General features: G+C 41.3%; 1 protein-coding gene across 2 annotated transcripts in view; it reads right to left on the reverse strand.

Moving 5' to 3' along the window:
• Nucleotides 1–4,969: 4,969 nt before the first annotated feature.
• The window catches only part of SPTLC3 (serine palmitoyltransferase long chain base subunit 3), a 98,024-nt gene continuing 77,445 nt past the window's right edge, over nucleotides 4,970–25,548 (reverse strand). For both annotated transcript variants that reach the window (XM_039913180.1, XM_029071631.2), the window contains 3 exons: nucleotides 16,739–16,874; nucleotides 11,645–11,774; nucleotides 4,970–5,188 (listed from right to left, as the gene is read on the reverse strand). In XM_039913180.1, coding sequence (XP_039769114.1) covers nucleotides 5,075–5,188; nucleotides 11,645–11,774; nucleotides 16,739–16,874 — 380 coding nt within the window. In that variant the 3' untranslated portion in view covers nucleotides 4,970–5,074. The remainder of the gene's footprint in view (nucleotides 5,189–11,644; nucleotides 11,775–16,738; nucleotides 16,875–25,548) is intronic.

Below are 25,548 nucleotides of genomic sequence, written 5' to 3' on the forward strand. Positions count from 1 at the left end.
TATTGCAATTTTCAAAATAACTGGAGCTACTCATCTTTTTAAGTCTTGGGCATTATGTTTCATCAGAGAAGACTCTTGCTTATTGTCCTCTATGCCCCGGAGAGAATACAACTGGCAGGTCGGAACTGAGAGCTTGTTATAATCAATTCTACGTACACATTCTCGGTCTTGAAGTCTCAGAACTGAGGCTCATCTGTCATTCTTGACAGGAGACTGCAGGTGCCTCTAAATAGTTCTAACCCCCAAACCAGCCTTGTTACTATTTTGTAATCAGGGGAACATCTTCTATAAAGATAACAGTGAACTTGGGATCTGAACTGAAAACACTTATCCTGAACACGGATACTCCTTTCAACAGTAAACAGACTTTGTGCAGATCTGGGTTAAAACAGGTGAAAAGACAAACTACAAGTATTAAATATTATTTCTCAAAACTGACACCCTAATATCCGTCAGCTTTGAAACACCTGAAGAATCCTCCCCACAGACTGAGTGGCAAACCAACACTGGCCAACATCAGAGAGAAGGAATAGGAAAACTTCATTTTTGTCCTTTTAGGATTCAAACAAGCTGAAAAAAATGCAAAGCGATTAAAACAATAAACAATACTTCTGATTTTTTATTCGTCGGGTTGGTTCACATTTTTAAGTTGGAATAAAGTGACCTTAGCTGCTTCAGTGAAAAAACACACAACAGTTTTTCCACAATAATTGGCTGGAAACTTGGTTCATTTGAAAGCTTTATAACCCTACAAACATTACATAGCTGAGCAAGGCTCTCTGGAAGATAGGACCCAAAAGACTTGGCTTCTGTTGTTTTGACATCACAGAATAACTCCACAAAGTCCTTGGCTATAAATCACTATGCAGGTTCAAAGCACAATCATTATTATTCTTACCATAAATCAAACCATAAATTCAATCCAGTTATGCTTTTATCCTTTGAACTTTTGCTTTTAAACCTCAATCTTAGGTGATGTCTGATATTTATAAATATCTAGAGGAACATTCAGCAGATAAGGACGCTTCACTTAGAAGACATCTGAACAATTGCTAAGAATTTCACACCATCCAAAGACTACCGTTGACAAAGATAATTAAGATTAAAGACATTTCTGGGGCTAGAACAAGAGACAGAGAATACGTATCTCTCTGAGCAAGATCAAAAAACAGAAAGGGAGCATTTAACAGAAAGGAGTCAGTGAATGATCTCTCTAGTTTCGTCTCAATACTGCATCCACATCTACTCAGGGAAAATGAGCTTGGAGAGCTGAGGCAAATATTTAGATAACTCAAGTCAAAAAATCCTGATTCTGAAAGGGTCTTTCAATTTGAATGACTGTGAGCTCGTTGTGGGCAGGGATGAGTCTGTATGTTGCTATATTGTACTCTCCCAAGCTCTTAGTACAGTGCTTTGCACACAGTAAGCACTCAATAAATACCACTGAAGGAACAAACGAGTGATCCATATCAGCTGTAGAGTGATCAAATGTAGAGAATAATTGTTCAACTCTTTGCTTTGCTTTCCCTGCTTATGATAGTTTTAGATGTGCAACCGATGAATTATGACTGGTACCTAATCCTATCTAAGCAGGCAGGGGTTGGGTTTACAGGCAGCTGCATTTTTCCTGATGTTGATTTGGCAGAAAAGTCCATTATAACCAAGAACTAATACTGGATAAACTTGAACCAGCACCCATGTAGTGTGCCCAGGTTTTTGAGTACAAAGGTGTAACAGATTCTGCCTATATCCATCTTCGACTCTAGCCCAGAAATCCTGATTTCAGCATGCTGACCTATCAGACCTATCGGAGAAGCAGCGTGGCTCAGTGGAAAGAGCATGGGCTTGGGAGTCAGAAGTCGTGGGTTCTAATCCTGGCTCCGCCACTGTGTCAGCTGTGTGACTTTGGGCAAGTTATTTATCTGTGTCTCAGTTACCTCATCTGTAAAATGGGGACTAAGACTCTGAGCCCCATGGGGGACAACCTGAATACCTTGTATCTCACCCAGTGCTTAGAACAGTGCCTAGCACATAGTAAGTGCTTAATAAATACTATTATTGTTATTATTATATCAGTTTTAGGTTTTTCCATATTTTGATCATTGTCCTCCGACCCTACAGTTTGTCCAAGTGACCTCCTAGCAGGACCTAGAGTCCACAGAGGAGGGAGGTAAAATTGGGGACTTCAGGTCCCGTGGATATTAGTTGGCAATTGTGCATAGTTCTGAGTCAGTCAGAAGACACATCCACACCCCAAGGAACAAGACCCCAGCCTAGTGCCAACTCTCCAAAGTCTAACCCAGCCCAACATACCCGAGGTGCATTGTGCTGAATCCTGATTATAAATACAAATTGCTAATCCCCATTTCATTAGATTGACAGTGAAGGCAAAATCCTAGTCATTAAGCCATTAAGGGCAGCAGGTTGAATGTTCTGATTCTACTCAGTGTTTTCAAAGTGCCCTGCAGTGCACCTGCTGTAGCCCTAAGAAATTTATGGCAGACGTCTTTGGCATTATTATTATTTCCCATGACACACCATTTCATCTGGACATGTGATGAGCACCGGCAACTGAATAATCTTTCCTGTGTGTCTGAAAGTTAGTTAATGAATGAAAAAGCTGATGGGCTAAATCCTGACATTTTAAGTAAACATATATTCAATTCTTTCTTCATCTATATCACCATCAAAATGTAGAGTGGTAGCCCTTTTTTAGGGCTCCAAGGGCAATCCAGCTAGCCTACACCTTTTCTGATTACAGATTCAAAGAGAATAGAGTTCTGGGGAGGGAGCGAGAGGCATCTTTGTCTCATGATCTAATGTCATAAGCTGCCCCCATCCCCTTAAGCCCTGAGAACGAAGGGAAACTCTCCCCCATGGGGGGAAAAATAATCATTTTCCAATGCTGAATCCCGACCTGGGCCCTCAAAATGAGAAAGTGTCAGCTGCTGACATGCATAGCGCTGTTTCCCAGCACATGTCAGTTAGACATAGGCAGCGGGGAGGGCTTGCGTCCAGGCTCGCTTACAGAATTAAAGGTTAAAGTCTAGCAAGTTCGCAGTTCACCACTGTACCTTGTGACCAACATCTTCGGGCTGCAAAGATTTCTCCGTCCCTTGCATCCAACCCAGCTCCTCCACAGGTAGGGACGTTTGTTTTGAATTCTTAGGTACGAAACTCAGTTTAAAGGATTTCATTTTCAATGAAGAAAGTATACATTTTTACTGTGATGAACAGTACGGCACCTTCAATCCATTTGCTTTTATCTCTATTCAGTCTTCAAGAGAGTAATCAATGCTTCAGTGCTTTTGAATCCCCCCCACCCCCACAAATATAATTTCTAAACATCTGTGATGTAATATTTTGTAGTCCACTTTCAAAGCTACATAACTTACTGGATTTTATTAGCTTGCCGATTAAAAATGGACCCTAGCAGAATCAATTTTATCCTTTAACCAGCAAGACGCAGCGTATACTGTAATTACTGTGCAGCAAGCTCAGTGTTCCTATTCTCATTAAATCCACAATTGACAAGAACATTAAAGTGTGGTACATCTGGATAACAGAAAGCTAAACATCTCTTCATCGACTTTGTTTACAATGACATTTGATATTGTGGAATGTGTCATAGCTCACTGTTACAGCTACGGAGTCCTTTCTAAAATATATCCAAACCTATGACCTGCCAACACCTTGGATGTGTTTGGTTTCTCCACCTACATTTAGGTGCCACCTCTGTTAAAGGTAATGTTTTCCTTAGGCACCCTGCACATTCATTAGAACCAAAGGGGATTTTAACCATTCCCTCTCCCCTCAGCCACTGGGTCATACATTCAAACGCTAAAATGATGTGTGAAGAAAATAAAAATTACATTAAACTCAGGTTAAGTCAAGTTGACATAAAAAAAAAAAAGATGATAGCGCAGGGAGTCACAGCGTCAGCTTTCTTGGAGGGGCGTCTTCAGTCTGAGCAGTATTTCAAGCAGGTCACTGGTCTGTATGTCATGAACTGAAAGTGCAACATAATTTGCTTCCAAATGGCTTTCTTTTACTTTGCTTTCCTGAAGAACAGCATTGTGAAAGTTGACTGCAAGGAAACAAGAACCTTCTCATCACTCGCAAGTTAAATCGGTATTAAGATTGCTGCTCATCCATGAAGCTTAGAAAGGATTGTTGTTTTGCACATCATAAATAGAACACCCCATGGTCCTTGGAATGCCCTGACTGCAGTGCAATTCCAAAGTCAAACATTTTAGGAGGAAAAACTTCTCCATCTTGAGCCACCCTCTTAGTTGAGCCCTAAATTTGGCTCTTGTTCTGTTTTTTCCTTCCCAGTGAAACAAAACTCCTGAGTTTTTCAGACCTCAAAAACCACGCATGGAGTAAACCACAGGGGACTGGAGAGGGAGGAAAAGAAGAGTTTTCTTCAAAGGCTTCCTAAGAGTTGGAGATCAATTACTCTCCCTCTCTTCCTCTGAACATTAGCTTTCTCTTGACACCTGTCCTTTGAGAGCTCAAAGTCTGTCAAGTGGTTGCAAAACACTTCTATCCAGCTATTGCTCCTGGAATTGGTCCAAAATGATCTATAGGGTCAACAGCCTTTGTAGATTAAAAACAATGACAAAATAGAATGAAAAGCCCCAAATCTGCAGATTAAATGTGCTTCAGATAACACACAACCAATCTGTTGAATTAAATAAAAATAATGGGGGACCCATCAAAAGCCTTGTGTTTTTTTTGGCCCTCAATAAGGACAGCACCATAGAAGCTGGATCACAACATCTGGGACCTGGACTCTACCTTCAAAAATATCTTCAGAAATAGATTTTTACCAGGGAGAAGGGTCTGGGGAGGACAGGTTCAAAATCCCAAGCAATATTGCAGCCTCTTTAGGCACAAATTGGAGATAGAATGCGACATTTTCTCCCTCAGTTCTGTTAATTACTTAGAGAAACAAAAACCGTCCAAAGAAGGGGAAGAAATACATTTATATTCCTTTTTGGGGGCGTTGGGGAGGGGTGGAGGAGTAGTTCTTTCTGGCAAAGTCCTAACGTTCCATTCAGGGCTTGGAAATTTAATCTTCAAGTTCAAAGCTTGTCTCATCGTAGAGTTCAGGGCAAACTGACTTCTTGTGCCGGGAATATTTCAGTTGTAGGAGATCACCCATTTCGTCCAGGGCTTTCAAAACCTGCAAGGGTATTGCACTGTATCAGTTATCTTAGCATTGGCTGAAATCATTCACCCTTCTGGTTCCCATCTGAATGGCAAGTGCCATAACAAACATACAGCCTTGTTTTTCTTGTTACTTTAACAGTGAAGAAAAGGGAGCAAAATCATATCATTAGAATGTGGGTTTTAAGCCCAAGAGCCATGTTAGCTGCTAATTTGTTTATTTTATTTTTTTGTCTCAAACGGCCAAACATCACATAGGGAATGTTTATTTTGAAGATTTTTTTTTCAAAATTTGGATGAAAAAGAAAAAAAAATGACCCATGCTCTCGCTACAAGCTTTCCTTTAAAACCAATTGAGTCCAACCCTGTGAGGTTGTAAATTTAAAACGAATTAAGGAGGTTTAAGCTAAGATACCCTAGGTGACACAATGCATGAATACTGCATATAAATCCAAGAGCGCAGTACTGTAAATCAGCCTTGCAGCTCACTTTACAGTGTACACTAGTCCAATTTTTTTTCTGTGGCTGAGGCGATTAATGAAATCAATAAAATCTGCCGTCCTTTCCACTGTCCATGGCACCACCCTGGTGGCTGGCTCTTTGCCTCCACTTTTTGCACCAGGGATGTCTGTGACTGCTTCTTCATACCTCATGGATAGCCAACCATCAGAAACAGCTGCGCGCTCTTGAAAGGCGAGAGCACAGTATGGGTGAAAAAGCCGAAGGATTCAAAGAACTCATTGTAGGGCCGAAAGAAACAAAATTCATGCTTCCCTTCCAATCAAACCACAAAGCAAATAAAACATGCCATTATAAAAACCCTCACCAGAGTAGGAGAGCATTGCGTGCTTAAACTGATTGCAACAGGAAGTATTCGACCCAATGAACTTAATTTATTTTTCAATCTTTTCCTGAATCAGAGATGCCAACGAGCAGGCCTACCCTAAACTGAAATAGTTGGGGAACAAATATGTAAACGCTATCTTAATCACACAGATTAGCAGGGACCCGCATCTCTTGATATCATGAAAAATCAGGTGGTGGGCAGGAAGAATTTCGTCAAATTCTGTCTCATTACCTTCCATCACTTTCCCCTTTTATGTTCTCCTTTTTCTGTCTTCTCATGCATTAAAGAATGTTCCCGTGAACCATGTTTTTTTCGATCCTTTGTCTCATTTTTCCACAACTTTTTTTTTTCCTATTCCCCTCTGGTTAGATTTGAGTCTAGATTTACCTATAACAGGATGGATCGGGTGCTTTTGTTCCTTCAAATTAGGTACAGAGTGAAACAGGAGGGAATGGAGAAGAAGTCAGTGGGACGGCTATCATACATGTGCGGAGGCTAGAGAACAAGTATGTGGGTCGATAGATATTTTGAAATCTACCTGGAAGAGTGATATCCTAAAAAGAACTCCGTGGGTTTGTGAAAATTAAATGACATTTATACGCACAATTATACAATAGTCTTTCAGCCTGGTAGATGACAGTAGATAAAGAAGGGAGACTGATACTATTACTAATAATAATTTTGGTATTTGTTAAATGCTTACTTTGAGCCATGCACTGTACTAAGCATGGGGCAGATATTAGATGAACAGATATGACTGATAAAACTGATGTGGGATTAATGATCCTTTCAACATAGCGGGTTTGCAAAGACAGTCCCCTCGTTGTACTGTCCCAGTGGATACCTTCAAGAGCTGGGCTGTTTTAATTACTCCTCCTGGACTCGGGGTCTGATCGAAGCCTCTGGCCTAAAAAGAATGCGCCCCGTTTCTAATTGCTGCAGAGCAGGATGGACTGCTCGCTTATTCTGCCGCCTTCTAGAGAAGCAGCGTGGCTCAGTGGAAAGATCACGGGCTTGGGAGTCAGAGGTCATGGGTTCTAATTCCCACCCCTCCGCGTGTCAGCTGTGTGACTGTGGGCAAGTCACTTCACTTCTCGGTGCCTCAGTTCCCTCATCTGTAAAATGGGGATGAAGGCTGTGAGCCACACGTGGGACAACCTGATTACCCTGTATCTACCCCAGCGTTTAGAACAGTGCTCGGCACATAGTAAGCGCTTAACAAATACCATAAAAAAATTGTGGTTTATGGTAAAGAAGGCTGGACACCGCGTATTTATACAGGCTTGTAGATTGCTCTGAAGCTTGTTGCCATGAATGTTAAACAGTGTTTTTGTCTCACAGAGGACTGGTTAGAGCTTCTTGATTCAGTTTTCTTCCTTTCCTATTTTGGCATTTATGAGACAATATGTGGCCTAGGGAGCAGAATTCAGAATTCAAATCCATGTGGCAGATAGGGATCTTGAGTAGACTGTAGAGCTTGCTCACATGCAGGTTGGTACAAAATCTAAGTCTTTTTCAGGCTCTCTCCCTTTTCCTCTCTACACATATACATTCTACACACCTCTCTACACACCCCTCTCTACATGTCATGTCCTGAGAAGCAGGGTGGCCTAGTGAATAGAGCACAGACCCGGAGTCAGAAGGTCATGAGTTCAAATTTCCACCACCTGTCTGCTGTGTGACCTCGGGCGAGTCGCTTCAGTTCTCTGTGCATCAGTTATCTCATCTGTAAAATGGGGATTAAGACTGTGAGCCCCAGATGGGACAGGGACTGTGTCCAACCTGATTACCTTATGTCTATCCCAGCACTTAGAACAGTGCTTGGCACATTGCAAGCACTTAACAAATACCATCATTATATATGAATATAGTTGTCCATATTCAAAGAAGTCACCACTGCTGGTGAAGTTGACATACGAGTTCATGCGTGGCTGAAAAGGCAAATGCTGGACCCACGGCTTCAGATAAACTGTGCACATAAAAAGCCTGTTCCTTTTTGTGTTCCTACATTAGAGAGGCATGTAGAGAGGCATGTAAAATGTATATGTGTACAGAGGGAAAGAGAGAAAGCCTAAAAAAGACTTAGATTTTGTACCAACCTGCACATGAGCAAGCTCTACAACTCCTCAAGATCCCTATCTGCCACATGGATTTGAATTCCGAATTCCGCTCCCTAGGCCACAGGTCGCCCCATAAATGTCAGAATAGGAAAGGAAGAAAACCGAATCAAAAAGCTCTATCCAGTCCTCTGTGAGACAAAAACACTGTTTAGCATCAGTGGCAACAAGCGTCAGAACACTCTGCAAGTCTATGTAGATATGCGGTGTCCAGTTTAGTGCAGTGCAGTCAGGAATCTGATGAAAGTTGGTATTACAGTGTGATTCAGGCCTCCCTGGAAGGGCTTCCAAACCCATAGGCGTTTAGAGCATCACTGAAAGTACTTGAATCAATTTTACAGATGCTCCACAATACTAATGACTGGACTCTGGAAGCACATACTCAAGAAGACATACAGATGATTCTGAACTATTTTCAGAAACAGTATGCAAAATGTAAAATGAGCATGAACGTGTGAGGGAAGAACCTGTTCACTGCCTTCATGTCCACATGGGTAACCTGCTGGGGTCTCAAGCTCAAAATGTCTAAATTTGAACTCCTCACCTTCCTTTCCAAATCTTCTCCTCTACCTAACCTTCTAATACAACTGATAATACCACCACCCGCCCCACCTCCCAAGCTCGTAGCCTTGACATTAGCCTTAACTTCTACCTCTATTTTAATCCCCATATTAAGTCCATCAAAAAATCCTGGAAGCTTTTTCTCAACAGTCCCCACTCCTGGTGAAGATCACATATGAGTTCATGTGTGGCTGAAAAGGCAAATGCTGGACCCACAGCTTCAGATAAACTGTGCACACAAAAAGGTTGTTCCTTGTTTTGACATGCTTAATGTTTGCATGACATTAGAGAGGCGTGTAGATTTGAATTCTGAATTCTGCTCCCTAGGCCACATGTTGTTTCATAAATGCCAGAATAGGAAAGGAAGAAAACCAGGCTCTCTGCCCCTTCCTCTCTATCAAAATGACCACTACACTGGTCCATTAAGTTGTCATTTTCCGGCTTGACTATTCCATCAGCCTCCTCACTGAACTTCCTACCTCCAGTGTCTCCCTTCTCCAGTCCAGAGTTCACTCTGCTGCCCAGATTATTTTTTCTAAAATGTGGTTCTGCACACGTCTCCCTCTGCCTCAAAAATCTTTAAGGGTTACTCCTCTCTGCATCAAGCAGAAACTCCTTGCCATGGCTTTAGAGCACTCAATCAACTCTCCTTTTTACCCAATCTTTTCTCCCACTACACCCCAACTCATTCTCTTCATAGGTCTCAAGCTAGTGTACTCACTGTATCTTGTCCTCATATCTCTCATGTCCTTTCCCCAGCCACCAGACCACAACTCTCCCCATCTTCAAAATCCTTTTGAAATCATATCTCCCTCAGGAAGCCTTTCTTGATGAATTTTTCTTCCTCCAGGTTATATTTTCCCCATCATTTCACCACTTCACAACTTCTGCACCAATTTTCCCCTGGTGTATTCACAACCACTTGTCAATTTTCTGTACATGTTTACTTACATATCCTTCTTATCCCTTCTTCTTCCCCTGAGCAGTGAATTATTTCAGCATCTCTCTGGCTAGACTATAAATTCTTTGTGTGGGGATCATTGAAGCAGCGTGGCTCAGTGGAAAGAGCATGGGCTTTGGAGTCAGGGCTCATGAGTTCGAATCCCAGCTCTGCCACTTGTCGGCTGTGTGACTGTGGGCAAGTCACTTAACTTCTCTGTGCCTCAGTTCCCTCATCTGTAAAATGGGGATGAAGACTGTGAGCCCCACGTGGGACAACCTGATTCCCCTATGTCTACCCCAGAGCTTAGAACAGTGCTCGGCACATAGTAAGCGCTTAACAAATACCAACATTATTATTATTATTATGTCTATTACAACAATTGTACTCTCCAAAGCACTCAGTACAGAGTAGGCCTCAAAACCAACTTTTCTTTCTTTTTGAACAAAGAATTGTACTAGGACTGTTGATTTCTGGTCTAAGCTTGCCTGTGAAGCCGGGGTTGAGCAGCTAAGAGTCAACTAAAGTCCTGCTGAGAGGCCTTCAACTATTGCTTTGTGGGGCCAGGAACAGTGACCCTCTTCTCTTTTCTTCGCCTATTTCTTCACTGTTGCTTTGTGAGGCCAGGAACAGGGATCCTCTTCTCTTTTCTAAGCTTAAGTATTTCCTCTCTGGTTCCTTACTGTTTATTGGACATCTACTGGCTCCCTTTCAGCGCTCTAATTTGCTGAAATATTAGCGCTTTCTGGCAAATAAAAAAAGGGCCTGGATCAAAGGAAAACGTCACATCTCGGGGCTGGCCATTTTTGTCGAGTCTTTCGCTTTTATCTCTCATCTAAGGCTGGAGGCCTACGCTTAGCAATAGGGCATCATTAATCTCGAGGAAAAGTGGGACCCAAATGCTCAAATATCAAAAACATATAGACAAGGCTTTCTTTCAAAAGTATCCTCAAGGTATATGGGTTCTGTTTCACCCCCAAATCGTATACAAACTGTCCTTTACTTCATTTGCTAGAAAGTGATTTTCTGTGAAAAAGTATGTATTTCAACTACATTTTTTAGGCACTGTATCTAATAGGAGTACTTATTTAGAATGGCTTCCTTTCCAAAATATTCCAGGTCTATACCATGAATGATTTCGGTACTAACTCCACTCAAACAAAACTAATGATGTCCCTGATACGTAGCATCTTATAACTATTCTTGTGTGTAAAGGTATCTGAATATATATATATATATATATATATATATCTTTTGTATAAATGCTCACATACACACGTTGAAATGCATGCATGTCCTCTTCTGTACAAAGTAGAAACTAAATCCCTCAAAACTCATCCAAGCCAGCACACCTTTCTGCTATCATTCCTTTTTCTTTGGATAATGTCAAAACAGTCTCATTTCTAATTATTTCCTCATTGCTTAGTCTTCTGCTCCCATATGCTATTTTCACATTTCAGTCCTGCTTCTACCGAGCATTAACTGTTATTATGGATTGAGTTGAAATTTGAAATGTCAAAATAAAGGTTGGGAAGTCCAATATAGGATAGCACTTACGGAGTAGTTTTCATTTGCCTTTTTAAAAACAGTTTTCAAAGAAAGGGCCAGAAAAACCAACTGCAAAACAAGTGAGGTGCAGAAGCAATGTAGTCTAATGGATAGAACATGGACCTGGGAGTCAGAAGGACCTGGGTTCTAATTCCGGCTCTGATGCTTTTCTGTTGGGTGACCTTGGGCAATTCACTTAACTTCCCTGTGCCTCAGTTACCTCATCTGTAAAATGGGAATTAAGAAGGAGACCCATGTGGGACATGGATTGTGTCCAACGTGATTAGTTTGAACTTAGAACAAAGCCTGGCACATAGTAAGCACTTAACAACAACAAAAAGTCACAAAATGCAAAGTAACAAAGCAGCAGGACCCCAAATAGGCCCAAAGCTCTAGGCCCAAGCAATAATACTGAAGTTCCCCAATAGACCTGTGGTAGGAACACTGTTACGCGCTTACCGTGTCTAACATCTCCCGGGTATGAGCAGCTGATACACAAAACCGAGCCCGAGCTTCTGCCAATGGGGTAGCTGGAAACCCAACAACCACCACCCCGATCTTCCTTTCTAATAGATGCCTCGCAAAAGCTCTAAATGGGAAAGAAAAGAAGATATGGAAATGTTTCTGGCTTGCAATGGTTATATTTCAACATATCGATCAATGTGCAAAAAGAGGCATGCATTTATAAAGCAAACACAGGCTATACAAAACCAAGTCACCAATCTATCAAAGCTTTACATGAGAGACAAAGGCATTTATGCCTAGTATTTTGGACACGTTTAACTAGTTTCAGGTGACCAGGTACTTGCTTTCCTAGCTAAGATCTATGTTTCTGAAATGAAAAGGCCCATGACTTTGTAAAAGTTTAGAGTATCCAAGTGAAACAGACAGTAAATTACAAGCCATAAACCTGAAAAATGAGGCAATGTAATCAAGCAGTGCAAGTTCCTCTTGGAAGATATCAACATCTGAATGAATCCTTCCAGTTGTAAGATATACTAAAAGTTGCACTTTCCTTCCTTCTTTCTTTTTTCTTTCTTTCTTTCTTTTTCTTTCTCTCTCTCTCTTGCTCACTCACCCGTCTCTCCCCCCCCCCCCCCCGAATCTGTCAGCTTTTACATAAAATTTCAGTTTATAACTCAAAGAGAATGAACCAGTCTTGAGAATCGAGCTATTCATTCATCCTTCCCACTTTCACCAAATGGCCATCCCGACTCCTTTTAGTGGCCAAACTTTTCACCCTTCAAAATATAGAATATAAATTTATTAAGGCGAGAGTTGGAGTGGCAGAAAATCCATCTGTGGACACTTGGGCAGGATTTGACCTCAGAGCCCCTCATGACACACATTTTGACATTTTGACATTATGAATGCTAAAACAGGAACCTTACTTGAAGTCCTAAATACTCCTTCAACACATAATTCAGGGCACAGGGCACGTGCATTGGGAAATACCCAAGTTCCCCACAACCTGCTCCAGCCCCAAATCGGAGGGTCTCTGGACATTGTAGAGTCCCTTCATGTCGGGAGCAATTATAAATATATTTCCATCTTTCTCTGGACTAGGGTTCAGTTGGGACTCCAGAAGCTTGTAGGAACCCTGGGGCCACATTACCTTAGTTTCTGAGCTACCTCAGCTGAGGAACTACCTCATTACCTCCTAAGGCATGAAAGCCCTCACCTGTGGAGACTAGTGAACAATCAATCAAAGGAGTTTATTGACCACTTACTGTGTGCAAAGAACTGTAATAAGGCCTTGGGAAAGTACAATACAGAGTTGGTAGACTCTTTCTCTGCCCACCAGCACTGAAGCAATTCCAGGGCAAATGCACTGGGCTTTTTTGGCTTTGGTCAGGTAAATGCTTAAAGCCCTATTTTTTGTTCTCCATGTAAAAGAAATGATGAGATGATGTATTCTAATTGAGAAGCAGCATGGTCTAGTCGATAGAGCAAAGGTCTGGGATTTTGAAGGACCTGGGTTCTAATCCTTAATTCACTACTTGTCTGCTATGTGACTTTGGGCAAGTTACTTAATTTCTCTGTGCCTCAGTTCCCTCATCTGTAAAATGGGAATTAAGAATGTGAGCCCTATGTGGGATGGGGACTGTCTCCAACCCGATTATCTTGTATATACCCTAGTGTTTAGAACAGTACCTGGCACATAGTAAGCACTTAAATACCCAAATTATTATTATTTAGTTAGTTGTAAAAAGCGATGGCTATTTTTTTCTAAGGATTAGAACTATTACTACTGGGTCAGTCCAACTTCCCACCAAGCCTCAGTGTTGTATCCCTGACAATTGCAACAGTCAGGGCTAATACAGGCTTAGTACCGTGCCTTGCACAAAGCAAATGTTTAACAAATATCATTAAAAAAAAAAGACATGTGATATTTTCTTCCTTCACAACCATCTTAATATAGTAGCTGTTTAGGTTAGTTGTGAAATTTCACATGTTGAGCATTCATAGTTACCACCAGGTAGTAAGTGTGTACCCAACTATAGTCCAAACTGCTTGACCAGTTTATCTGGAGCCAATTGCCTATAATCCTGAAGTCCTAATGGCATGGTCTTTATTTCATCTACCAGAATGTAAAGCACAGAGTTGTATCTTGTGACATTGGGTGGGGAAACTTTGACAATCACATATAATTCTAATTTGGAATGTCCAGAAGAGATGATTATATAGTTCAGTGTTTGATTCAGCTCCTGAATCTAGTGTGTCCAATATAAATGAATAGAATCTTAAAACATTTCTTTTTTTTTATAATTCAGAGTTTGTGAAGGCCACATTAATTTGAAAGGTAAAAATTAAAATGACTACAAAAAATAAAAAAGATCCAAAAGTATAGTCATTAGTTTACAAAATACTTTTCCTAAGAACTCTAAAATACCTTTCACATCTATAATAAAAATAATTATGGTATTAAGCACTTATTATATGCCAAGACTGTACTCAGCTCTGAGATAGATACAAGACAATCAGGTCAGATACAGTCCCCTGCCCCCATAGGGATCACAGTCTAATTAGGAGGGAGAACAAATAATGACTGCCCATTTTCCAGGTGAGGAAATTGAGGCACAGAGAAGTTGAGTGACTTGCCGAAGATTACACGGCAGGCACATGGAAGAGCTGGGATTAGAACTCAGTTCTCCTGATTACCAGGCTTGTGTGCTTTTCACTATGCCACTCTTTCTATTGTCTATTTTCTACTGTGTCATTTTGTCATCCCATATGATAGTTACTTTTCCAGGGGAAACACTGAGGTAAGAAAGTTTGAGTGACTTGCCCAAGGTCACACAGTTCATCCATAGCAGCGATTCTTTGACTTCCAATCAAGAACTCTTTTTTCTAGATCAGGTTGTTAGATTAAATAATTAAATATTAAATAGTAAAATCTAAATGTGGATTTTTCTATGTTGGTACTGGACTCTTCGAGGTAGTGAATGCTTACTGACACTGGATCCGTTATTTACTGCTATATCACGGTAAGTGAAATAATAATAATGACAACTAAATATTAATTGTGGTTTTTGTTAAGGACTTATTATATGTCAAGGACTGTATTAAGCACTGGGGTAAATACAAGATCATAAGATCCCATATGGGGTTCACAGTCTGAGTGGGAGGGAGAACAGATATTGACTCTCAATTTTGCAGTTGAGGGAACTGAGGCACAGAGAAGTTATGTAACTTGCCCAAGATAACACAGCAGATAACTGGTGAAGTTGGGATTAAAACCCAGTCCTCTGACTCTCAAGCCTATGTTTTTTCCATTAGGCCACACTGTTTCTTCAAGAGAAAAGGCTAGTGAAATTTTTAGTGCCTGACAAAAGACTGAAGATTCCAAAAAAAAAATCTATAGGTCAAACACCCACATACATTTGAGCACTGAAAGCTATGTCACCACAAATCTATGAACAGCTATGATGAAAAATGCAGTTAACCCTAGGCAGAATAGTGGGGTTTGGGTCAGTTTCCTCAGATGGTCTAATAGGCATTTATGCCCATGGAGAATAGGACTATTCCAAGATTTTCTAGCAAGTACTTAACTGTGTTTGAGCAAATATTGCAGAAAAATCTCTGAGGTCTTTCCTACTGCCTCTAGAGTCTACATTCCACTGGGGCAGAAATTGTAGGTCCTTCCTACAATTAATACTAGTTCGATAAATTCAGACCAACAGAACACTATATTGAAAATGGCCTGTAGAATTACTGTGAATAAGAATTGGGATATTTAAAGCTAGAGTTGGTGAGGGTTTTACACAACTCTTGTTGGTTTAGGCAAACGTAAATTTTCACTAATAAAAACTTAGAGTGGACCCTTTAAATAATATTTCAAGATGAATAATCACTGGGGAAGGGGCATCACATAAGTGCATAAGAAGTGCCATATTGTGTCAGACTAGACTTCTGCCTCAGAAACGGTATTAGAGGAAAGTCTGGAAGATTGCCCTCCTTGATATCTAAGCACTATAAACTAGTCTCACGCATAAAGACTAGACTGTGAGCCTGTTGTTGGGTAGGGATTGTCTCTATTTGTTGTCGAATCGTACTTTCCAAGTGCTTAGTACGGTGCTCTGCACACAGTAAGCGCTCAATAAATACGATTGAATGAAAAAAGCTATCGATGCCTTATTCATTAAAGAGCTATATCTTTTCCTGTTCTCCTTCCAATACATTATTCAGTGGCTCCAGTTTGCAGCTGGGGCCAGCGTACCATTACTAGGTAAGTGTAATTCGTTGGAAAATAACAATCACATTAACAGAACTGACCTTCATGATGGAATAGTGTGGTGCTATGCATCAGGGGTCCTCAAAAATATGACTGAGAGACTACTTTGCAGTTATTTTCAGTTGGTAACTACTCGATGTGATTTCTAACAGGGGGTAATGAAGCAGAAGCAAAGAAGAGAAGGAGCTGGGATTCCTAAGAGCTTTAGTCAAATGGAGAATAAAAGCGATTCATTGGTAGCACTTCCGGGGGCTGGAACCTGAAGACGATAGGGGTTCTGGGGATGATGGGACACTCCATTCCGAGACTTGCGCCTGACAACCTGCGCAGCACCACTCGCCTTTTCCCTCTCCCGTCCGTAACGTTCTTGCTGCGTCCTGAAGTGCAACGAGCAAGTAGGAGGGCAGGGATGCCAGCGCGATATGAAGTGCATGTGTGGTCTTTGCCCACGCTTTCCAGATGCAGGCAGAACAGGGACTAAAAGCCAGGTCTCCTGATTGCCATCACAATGCACTTTCCACTCGGCCAACAGCAGGCCCAAAGCTCTGGGGACTGGAACCCCTTCCTAAAAGGAAAGCTGATACTTCCAATGACCCGGCAACTTTGGTGTATGGGTCCTGTTAATCCTCATTGGGCACTGACCCTACCACAGGTAGGTTAGAAGCCCATAGTTTTGTATGGGCAATGCTGAATTTATAAAATTGCCTAAGTTATATATATTGTAATCATCCCCCAGAGAGCTGGAGGGAGATGAAGATACTGTTTGGCCGAGCTCACCGGCTTATGTGTGTGCCTTTAAAAGAGACGGCAGTACTCACCCTACTTTGCCAGGCATGTAAAGGAGCAAGGGGACGACCGGTGACTCTTCATTACCATAAATAATGAAACCCATTTCGTGCAGTCTTTTTCTGAAGTATCTTGTGTTCTGTGCTAGTTGGCGCACTCTCTGTAACCCTGAAAGGAAACAGGAAAGCAAGCAATTTAGTTACCCCAAAGTAACTCTTGCCAGAGAACGGAAGCGAATCTTAGGTCAATTTCATACATCCTTCATGTTTAAAGACCCTACTACTAGCAGTAGTTAATGGAAATGAGAACATAGTAGATTATTGCCAGCGGGAATAAGTTGGACAAAAACCATCACTAGCCCAATACCTGCTCTTCCTCCAGACCCTGCCAGGTTGCTGAAGGCTTAGGGAAGTCACACACCTTCTCCTTCCGTGAGACCATAGTGAGAATGAATGCTAGACTGAAAGTTTGTTGTGGGCCAACTCTGTGATACTGTACTCTCCCAAGTGCTTAGTACAGTGCTCAGCACACAGTAAGAACTCAATAAGTACAATCGATTGATTGAAGAACTGATCTAAGGCCCCAGACGTTTCTTCCGCTTGTAGTTTTGCGTGTTTATTTGGTCACTGAGGTAGCGCAAAACCTCACGTGGCAATTCCATTGAACTCTGGCTGACAATCTGATCACTGGCTTCTTTCCATACAAGTGGAAGATTTTTGAATCCGTCTCTAATTTAAATATTTTAAAAATGTTCAGAGGTTTAGCAATCTAGAGGCAACCCAATACATTTACAGCAACAATTATGATTCTAGTTCCTGGCCTTACATGAACTCCAAATCACTGGGAATCATTTCGATCATCCAATAATATATGGTATTTATCGAAATAGAAATTGAAAAAACACTCAGTCATGGTAGCGTGCTGGAGATAGTACAGAGAGCTATAGCTTTTGGTTCTATTATCCCCAGGTGTCATGTGGACAGGAAAGTATTGTTGAAGAACTGTTTGGTGACCTCAGAGGTGCTATCCGTGGACCAGCACTATCTTGAATAGTTAGCCAAAGCGTGGCCTAGTGGAAGGAGCACGGGCCTGGGAGTCAGAGGACAAGCATTCCAATCCAGACTCTGCTATTTACCTGTTGTGAGACCTTGGGCAAGTCACTTAATTTATCTGTGCCTCACTGCTTGCTTCCCCTCCTACTTAGACAGTGAGCCCCATGTGGGACAGGCACTATGTCTGACCTTATTACCTTGTATCTACCCCAGAGCTTAGTACAGTGCTTGGCGCGTAGTAAGTGCTTAACAAATGCTACAATTATTATTGTTTTCCTTTTTGAATGTCTCTTTCCCCAAAGTGAGAACTACTCACTGAAAGATGAGCATATGGAGAATTATTACATCTTGTTTTTTCAAGAAGTTATAAATACTTAATGCCATTTTATGACATATTAAAAACAGAAAGAATGCATTAAAAACAGAATTACCCTGCTGTGGTGAGGCAATATTATTTGCACAAATGGGCCAATGAATTGAAACAGACTACAATAATTTGATTTACTATGTGAAGGTGAAACATGACTTTACCATGAATCAAAATGGGATTCTCTATTAGCTAGGGGAATAGGGAAACTGTACTTTCATTTAGAAATGGCTAAACTCCTGATGCATGAGATCCCTCATCATGTTTTTTTTTCCTTTATACCAATTAATGGTCATGATGCATGCTCTTTCAAACAAGCACAGTTTGAGCTGCAACTATCCTGGCACGTAGGGCAAAAGTATCTGGATCTAAAGCCATATTGTGGGATATCTCCATTTTGTGGGATATCTCCATTTCAGCTGCATTTTCTTTTTCAGATAGATTTGTACTCAGATCTCAAAAAAATCCAATCCTTTAAAGAAACAAATTTGCTTTTGAAAGTGGATTTGCCTCCAGGAAGCACTTTTTCCTTTAGTGACGAGGTAGAATTGGATTAAATTTATTTGAAAGATAGGTATTATTTTCCAGTTCTCAAATCCAATGAAAAAATATTCAATTATATATATATATGGGGGGCCCATTTTGTCTTTTAAGAAACTACTTTGTAATTCATTAACTTGTCCTTTGATAATAGACTGTATGATGAAATGATTTGGACAGAGAAATAAGAGTAGAGTAAAATTATGTCTGTATTTTAAAATTTCACAATACATAAAATACTGGTTTCTTTTTACTTCTAAAAAATATTTTTAATTATCTTGTAACATTTTGTGTGTATGTGTGTGGCACTGACTAGATGGGAGGTAAAAGGAGATTTGTTTCAAATAAGGTGATCACAACGGAGGCACGTATGCACTGCAGTGCCATCAAAATGTTTTCCATATGGTTGGTCCCCTTATTTTCTTTGTTGATTGCCTGCTACACAATGAGCAGATGACTTCATCAAGCCATTCCTGATGATTCTTAGATGTTCTCCCTGAAGGACTTCAATGATTTCGGAGCCAGAAGAGCCTGAATGACTTTAATAACTATTCCCAGTGGCATTAATTTTGCACTTGCCTATAATGATTCATCTGCCATTGTGTTGCCTAGCCATCTAATTGTGTTCTTCTGTTCCCTTTGTTCATGATTAAATAACTATCATAAGCTAATTTCATCACTTCACTTCCTCCCGACAGTTCATTAAATAGATCATAATACCAGACTTTCTGTTCTAGTAGGAAGTGGAGGTTTATTCCTGCCCTTCAAGTCCCATCTTTGAATCCATCATCCAAGCATGACAGGCAGAATAGGCCATGCCCTCTGGTTAGCATGTTTCTCCCAGCTAGATTCCACTTAGGAGAAGCAGAAGCAGTGTGGCTTAGTGGAAACAGCATAAGCATGGAAGCCAAAGGACTTGGTTTTAATCTTAGCTCTGTCACTTGCTTGCTCTATGACCTTGTGAAAGTCACCCAGCTTGGCTGTGCCTTAGTTTCCTCAACTAGAAAATGGAGTTTCAATATCTGTTCTCCTTCCTACTTGGACTGTGAGCCCCATCTATCTACCCCAGTGCTTGAAACTGTGCTTAACACATAGTAAGCTCTTAACAAATACCATTAAAATATGCTTTCCAGAAGACTGTTGAGAATTTAGCCAAATGCAGCTGCTTTCACACACTGCTTGGCTCACTCCTAAAATGCAACAGGTTTAGGTGGCTAATGGAAGAAATGGGAGTTCTACTCATTTAGATCATTTGGGGATGATATTAACTATAGGATATTTTAAGATTTGGGAGTTAGAATTTGCTACAGATGCAAAGTGACCAGATTTTCTCAAGTTCCCCAGCCTAGGGAGTGGGTTCCAGAGTGGTCATCTATGGTCCATGCAGAAGTGGGGAGGGAAAGGCAGAAGAGAGAAAGGGAAAAGCAAAAATCAATCAATCAATTGCATCTATTGAGTGCTTACAGTGTGCAGAACACTGTACTAAGTCCTTGGGAGAGTACGATATAACAATATAGAAAGACAGGGAGATGAACAAAGGAACGCCACCGTACAGGAGCTACAGAGAGACATCTGCAAGCTCCCACCCTCCAGATGTGCAATCTCTTCCCTGTCTCCTTACCAGATGTGATTTCCTTCTTCCTCCCCAGATGTGCCCCTCTTTTTTTCTTCACTTCCTCCCCCTCTAATATAGTTGTCTCACACTGATCTATTCACTCTCTCTTCCCAGAACACTGCCATGTCTCCTCCATCTTGTTCTGTAGCCTCAGATTCCAACCTCTTCAGATCAAGCCCCTCCCTCATCTCCTACTTCTTTGGCCCTCGTGTCCAGATACCTTTCTAGCCCTGGCCCCGAAGCTGCATCGAACAGCTCTACCTCTGGGTAGTCAACCATCTCTAGCATCTGGGCTAACAGCCAAGGCACGGCCATGACACCCCCCCCCCGCTAACAGCCAAGGCACGGCCATGACACCCCCCCCCCCACTTTTCTGACAGTTCCCAGAGGTCACAGTCAAACTGTCTTCTGATGGGGGCCAGGAAGGGGGTGAGTCCCAAGGCTGGAAGGGACAGGAAGCAGTTGTAGTCTTGGAACAATTCAATGCAGCTTCCCCTGGCTCCCTTGCCACCCTCCAGATGCTGCACAAGACCACAGGGCTTGGTTCTCTACAACCAGGCTCCATCTCCCTCGCCCTGACTCTGTTCACCCACCAGATGAACCACACCCTACCCTGGTTCTGCTTCTCTGCACAGGAATTACTGGGCCTCTGACCTATGAACTCGGAGGCAGGAGCTAAAAATACACCTGTCGCCTCAAACATTCAAGGAGGTGGTGGGCATCACACCTGAATGTTGGACTGTCTTATTAAGAACAGACCATCGGATCACTTTAAACACACTCTCACTCACAATGTGGAAGGAGTTTATGATCTGTAGTAGCAGAGTGCTTGTCTTCTGACCTAGGTAGCTCAAAATACCACTGAAGGGGAAAGCAGGAAACTATTTTTGTCAGACATTATACGGAATGCACGATCTCCCTTTCTCAGTTATGGAATTTCCGTATACCTCTCTAGCTAGGTAATACACAGTGAAGAAGGCACACAAGTAAGGATACACAGGCAGAAGCAGAGAGAAGTAGGGCAGGCTTAAGACATCTTGTCCTTTAGTCAAAACGGGGCAACACAGAAGGCAGGTGAACTTCACAGCAAGATGCCAAAGTTGGAAAGAGAAAGGAGTTGTCTCCAGCCTGAGGCTACTGCCTTAGTTGTCTGTATGGCCCAGCTGCCCCGGAGTGTGAGCAAGCATTTGGGATCTTTTGAAGCACATATAGAGTGAGAATGAATGAACTCAGTCCCCAGCAGTGATCTGCCCCATAGCGATCAGGTATTTAAAGTAAGTTCCACTCTTATTAAAGGTAGGTAGAGCACCCGGTCCTCAACTACCTCAACAGCCAAGTCACATATTACAACTTCACCAGTTCAGATTTCAGAATTTTCCTGCTTAAGAAATCTTCTGGGTTTGTAAAGGCCACAAATGCTTTAACGGTCTCTCCAATGCTGTTAAAACAAAAACAGCTGGGCCAGAAGAAGGAAAACAAATAAAACACAAAGCATCCTACTACAAAGCTTCTCAGTCACTAATAAAAACAATGGTGCCTGGTATTTCCAAAAAATATTTTTGGTTCACTCCATCTCAGAAGGCACAGGGAGAAATATGAGGACAGGATTCTCAGAATGATCTGTCAGTTACCAAATAATGAAAGCTGCCTTTCCTACAGATAGCCAACAGGCAATTCATAAAACATTGACCATTTTTCAAAAGACTTTCAAAATGGAAGATGATTTGATTCTGAGATCCACTGAGGCCAATAATAGTGTCTTTCTTAGTTTTTGACAGCTTTTATAAAAGCTACTAGAGGATACCACTGCACGACTTTTATTCTTTTAAAATACACTAATGCAAGCTGCCCGTTTTGAGGCTGTTATTAATTGTGGCACTGGAAATAAATTTAGCCATCTAAACAAGGCCGCTACAGCACTGCTCAGAACACAGTCATTTCTTAGAAGTGACAAACAGGAAGTATGTGGCCACAAATTTCTCACCATTAAAAAAAATTACTTTGGTAGAGACTACCAGATGGTAAAAATGCCAGACTCTTATTAAGTATGCTCTTTCCTGCTCCCCTTCAATTTAGTTATGGAAATTCCTCAGCAGGGACACACAAGCCTCCTGACATCATTATGTCACCCTAAGGGGTCGGTGGTGGGAGGTTTAGACATGGAGTTGAGATGGCAGTAAATTGTTATTTTAAGTGCCAAACAAGACAACTTATTAGACAACACCCTGAGGACAAAATGAGCCCATCTGAGAGGAGACATCCCTCAGAGGGTTGAGGAGGGTACTTACAAAGTGGTGTGTTTAAATAGCAATTGGTCTATAGAGCATCTACTTTGTGTGGAGTATGGTACTAACCAAGTTAAGTCAATCCTTGATATCATCACCTCAAGGGGTCTTGATAGTTAAGGTAAAGTCTACTAACACAACCCTGTTCCTCCCCACCCAAATGAGAAAAACAAGTGATATTATCATTATGGATCTCACTTGACAGTAGCTACAGAAGATGAGGAAAGTAACTTTCTCTAGGCCATATTTGGTCCACCTTCAAAGGCTAGGTAACTGTGAGGATGTGGGTCTCATTTAAATGTCATTTCTCCCTGGATCTAGAGCCTCTTTTCCCTTATTTTTCATCTTATTATTTCCTTTTATCCCACCATTTCTCCTCCAGACCAAATTGTAATTGCAGGCCTAGGAAGAATCAAGAGACCGGTTGGTTACACTGATCTGTCCGTTCACCTTAAATGCCAGAAAGAAATTCTCAGGGTTCCCTACAACAAAGCCAAGCCTCTCACTAACAAACTCTTTTACTTTCCAGATGATTTTGAGCTTCAGAAGATGGTTTCTAATTCTGAGGCTACTGACAGTCTCAATAACTCTCTAATTTCATTTTTCCTCCTAAAAAGAAAAAGCAGAAACCAAAAGCCAATAGCCCACCACCATCCATGTCCTTGTCATTACACACTTTCACTGGGAACAGAGCTTGCTCTCCTGAACTCATGTCTCACAGCAAGCTTTCAAGGCACAAGTCCACCTGCCTTAATTTTATCCAGCTGCTGCTTCACTGGGCCCATGATTGGGTAGCTCACTACCCAATCTGGATTCTCCAAACCAACACCGTCATCTCTTTTGACTGGGATAGGGACCACAAGTAGGCTTTTGCCCTTTGCTGCCTTGGTGAAAACTAGATAGTGAGGGGGAAATGTTTTAATCATCTACAAAGAAGATGGTGAAACAATAGTCCCCCTTCACCCACTAAGACATTACAGATGGAATCATTTTATTTCCTTCTCCGGTTCCACTCTGGAAATAACCAACATACAATTCCATGTATATTATATCACATATATCCCTCTCCACTGCCTGTGTGCCTAGAGGAAATAAGTTCAAGATAAAAGTTCTACAGAATGCTTGCGGGGAGAAGGAGGGAGGGAGTGCAGGAGGGAAGTAATGGGGGAACAAGGAGAAGCAAAGGAAGCAGAGACCATTTTTCCACACTATAACCCAATCTATAAAGTGAGTGAACTTTATTTTTCCTCCCACCCTTCCAGTTCTTCAGAGCTCAAGCAAGTGTAATTCTGCTGAAACACTATTATGTTCTTTTCTGTGCTGACTTAAAAAAGGATTTCAAATAAAGAGAGCAGGAGACATGATGGAACAGGCTGCTGACACTTTATGAGTTACTCAGGTGAGGCCTGCTAGAAGTGCCCCCGTGACTGCATTTCAGCTCATTATCTTACTTTATGTACCTCAAATAAACTGAAGCCGTCCTGCCTGGAAATCAGGATGGAGCAGCAAGGCTGGCTGCACATATTTACTACCCAACACAGGTGATTAATCACACGTCTTGTCAGTCCCTCAGCTGAAAGCCAGCCAGTCCCTATCACACTCCATCTGTTGTGTATTAGGTATTGCTGAAATACCAATGATCTGAAACCACTTAGGGAAGGCAGGCTCTCTCTCTTTTCTCCCTCCTCTCTCCCACTTTTTTTCTTTCTTTATTTCTTTTCAGTCTGAAGCTGATAACAGACTGCCAACAGGATTTATAAAGCAGGAGCCAGGTTCTTGCAAGGGGGATTTAGAAGCTGAGATATCCGGGTAAGTGGGATGATAATACTTTCTACAGGCTACTGTACCATTTACTAAGGTGTTTCAGAGAAGTAGAACCACAGGTTGTTTTTAGAAAAAGGAATGTATGAGAACAAAATGGGTAAAGCTCATTTCATATTTGTTTTTGGGCACCTTCATGCCCTTTTCACTCTCCCTAGGCCAAAACACTCTCAGGACATGATAGATGCATAGATATTCCTAAATGTCCATACCTTTCCTAAGGTAGATGATTGAGAACACAGGAAGACATTTATTGCAAATTTAACACCCAGTTACATTGCTTGATAATTGTCACAGGTCATAATTCTCTTTGCTTTCACCAACCATGGCCAAGGAAAAGGGAAGACACTTGGCAGAAACTAAATTTTCTTCAAAGCTACCACCCCAAATAAATGACAGTGAGACAAGATTAACAGATTGAGAAAAAACCTGAGAGCTCAGTCCTTAATAAAATTGAAAAAAGTAGTTTCAGTGCAAAACAACCACATGTAAAGAAAAAGCAATTCACTGAGAAATTTATTAACTTGTCAAATAGAAAATATAGGAGAGTGAGAGAATTCCTATCTTGAGAGCTAATTGTTTGTTGCTCGGTCTTAAATCTCCCCACTTAGTGGCTTTAATTTTTAAACCTATCAAATGTAAGTGTAAAAATATGCCTTCTCTATTCTAAACAGCAGAAAAAGGGTTCAAGGTCACAGCTGGAAGGAGCTAGCACCACTTTCTCCAAACCAATCTCAGTTTAGAAGCGCTGTCAATATTTCGCATGCCAGCAAATATAGCAAGAACTTCAGAGAGAAAATATTCTTAAGCACTCACCTGCCAACTTCCTGATAAGATTTGACAAGTGATAAATGTGATCATGATACAAATCATTTATACAGATGAATGAAAACTGGGCCCGGTGATCAAGTTTCTATAGCCAATACTGAATATTGTCTTTTCTTTTTCTTGTTTCTCCTTTAAATGCCCTTACCAGAGAACACTGAAAGGAGACGTGACAGAAGGACTCAGGGTAATGAATGGCTTGGTGAAAGGCCATGTAGATATTCCAAACTCATTCCCAAAACAAAGGAACAACGAAACATTGTTAAAGGGAAAAATATATACATTAAATTCCTGAGGAAGTACACCACCTTCCCCTCAAAGGGGGTGAGTAGTTTAA

The sequence above is a fragment of the Ornithorhynchus anatinus genome, chromosome 9 (assembly GCF_004115215.2).
Source record: "Ornithorhynchus anatinus isolate Pmale09 chromosome 9, mOrnAna1.pri.v4, whole genome shotgun sequence".
In the NCBI taxonomy this organism is placed as follows: Eukaryota; Metazoa; Chordata; class Mammalia; order Monotremata; family Ornithorhynchidae; genus Ornithorhynchus; species Ornithorhynchus anatinus.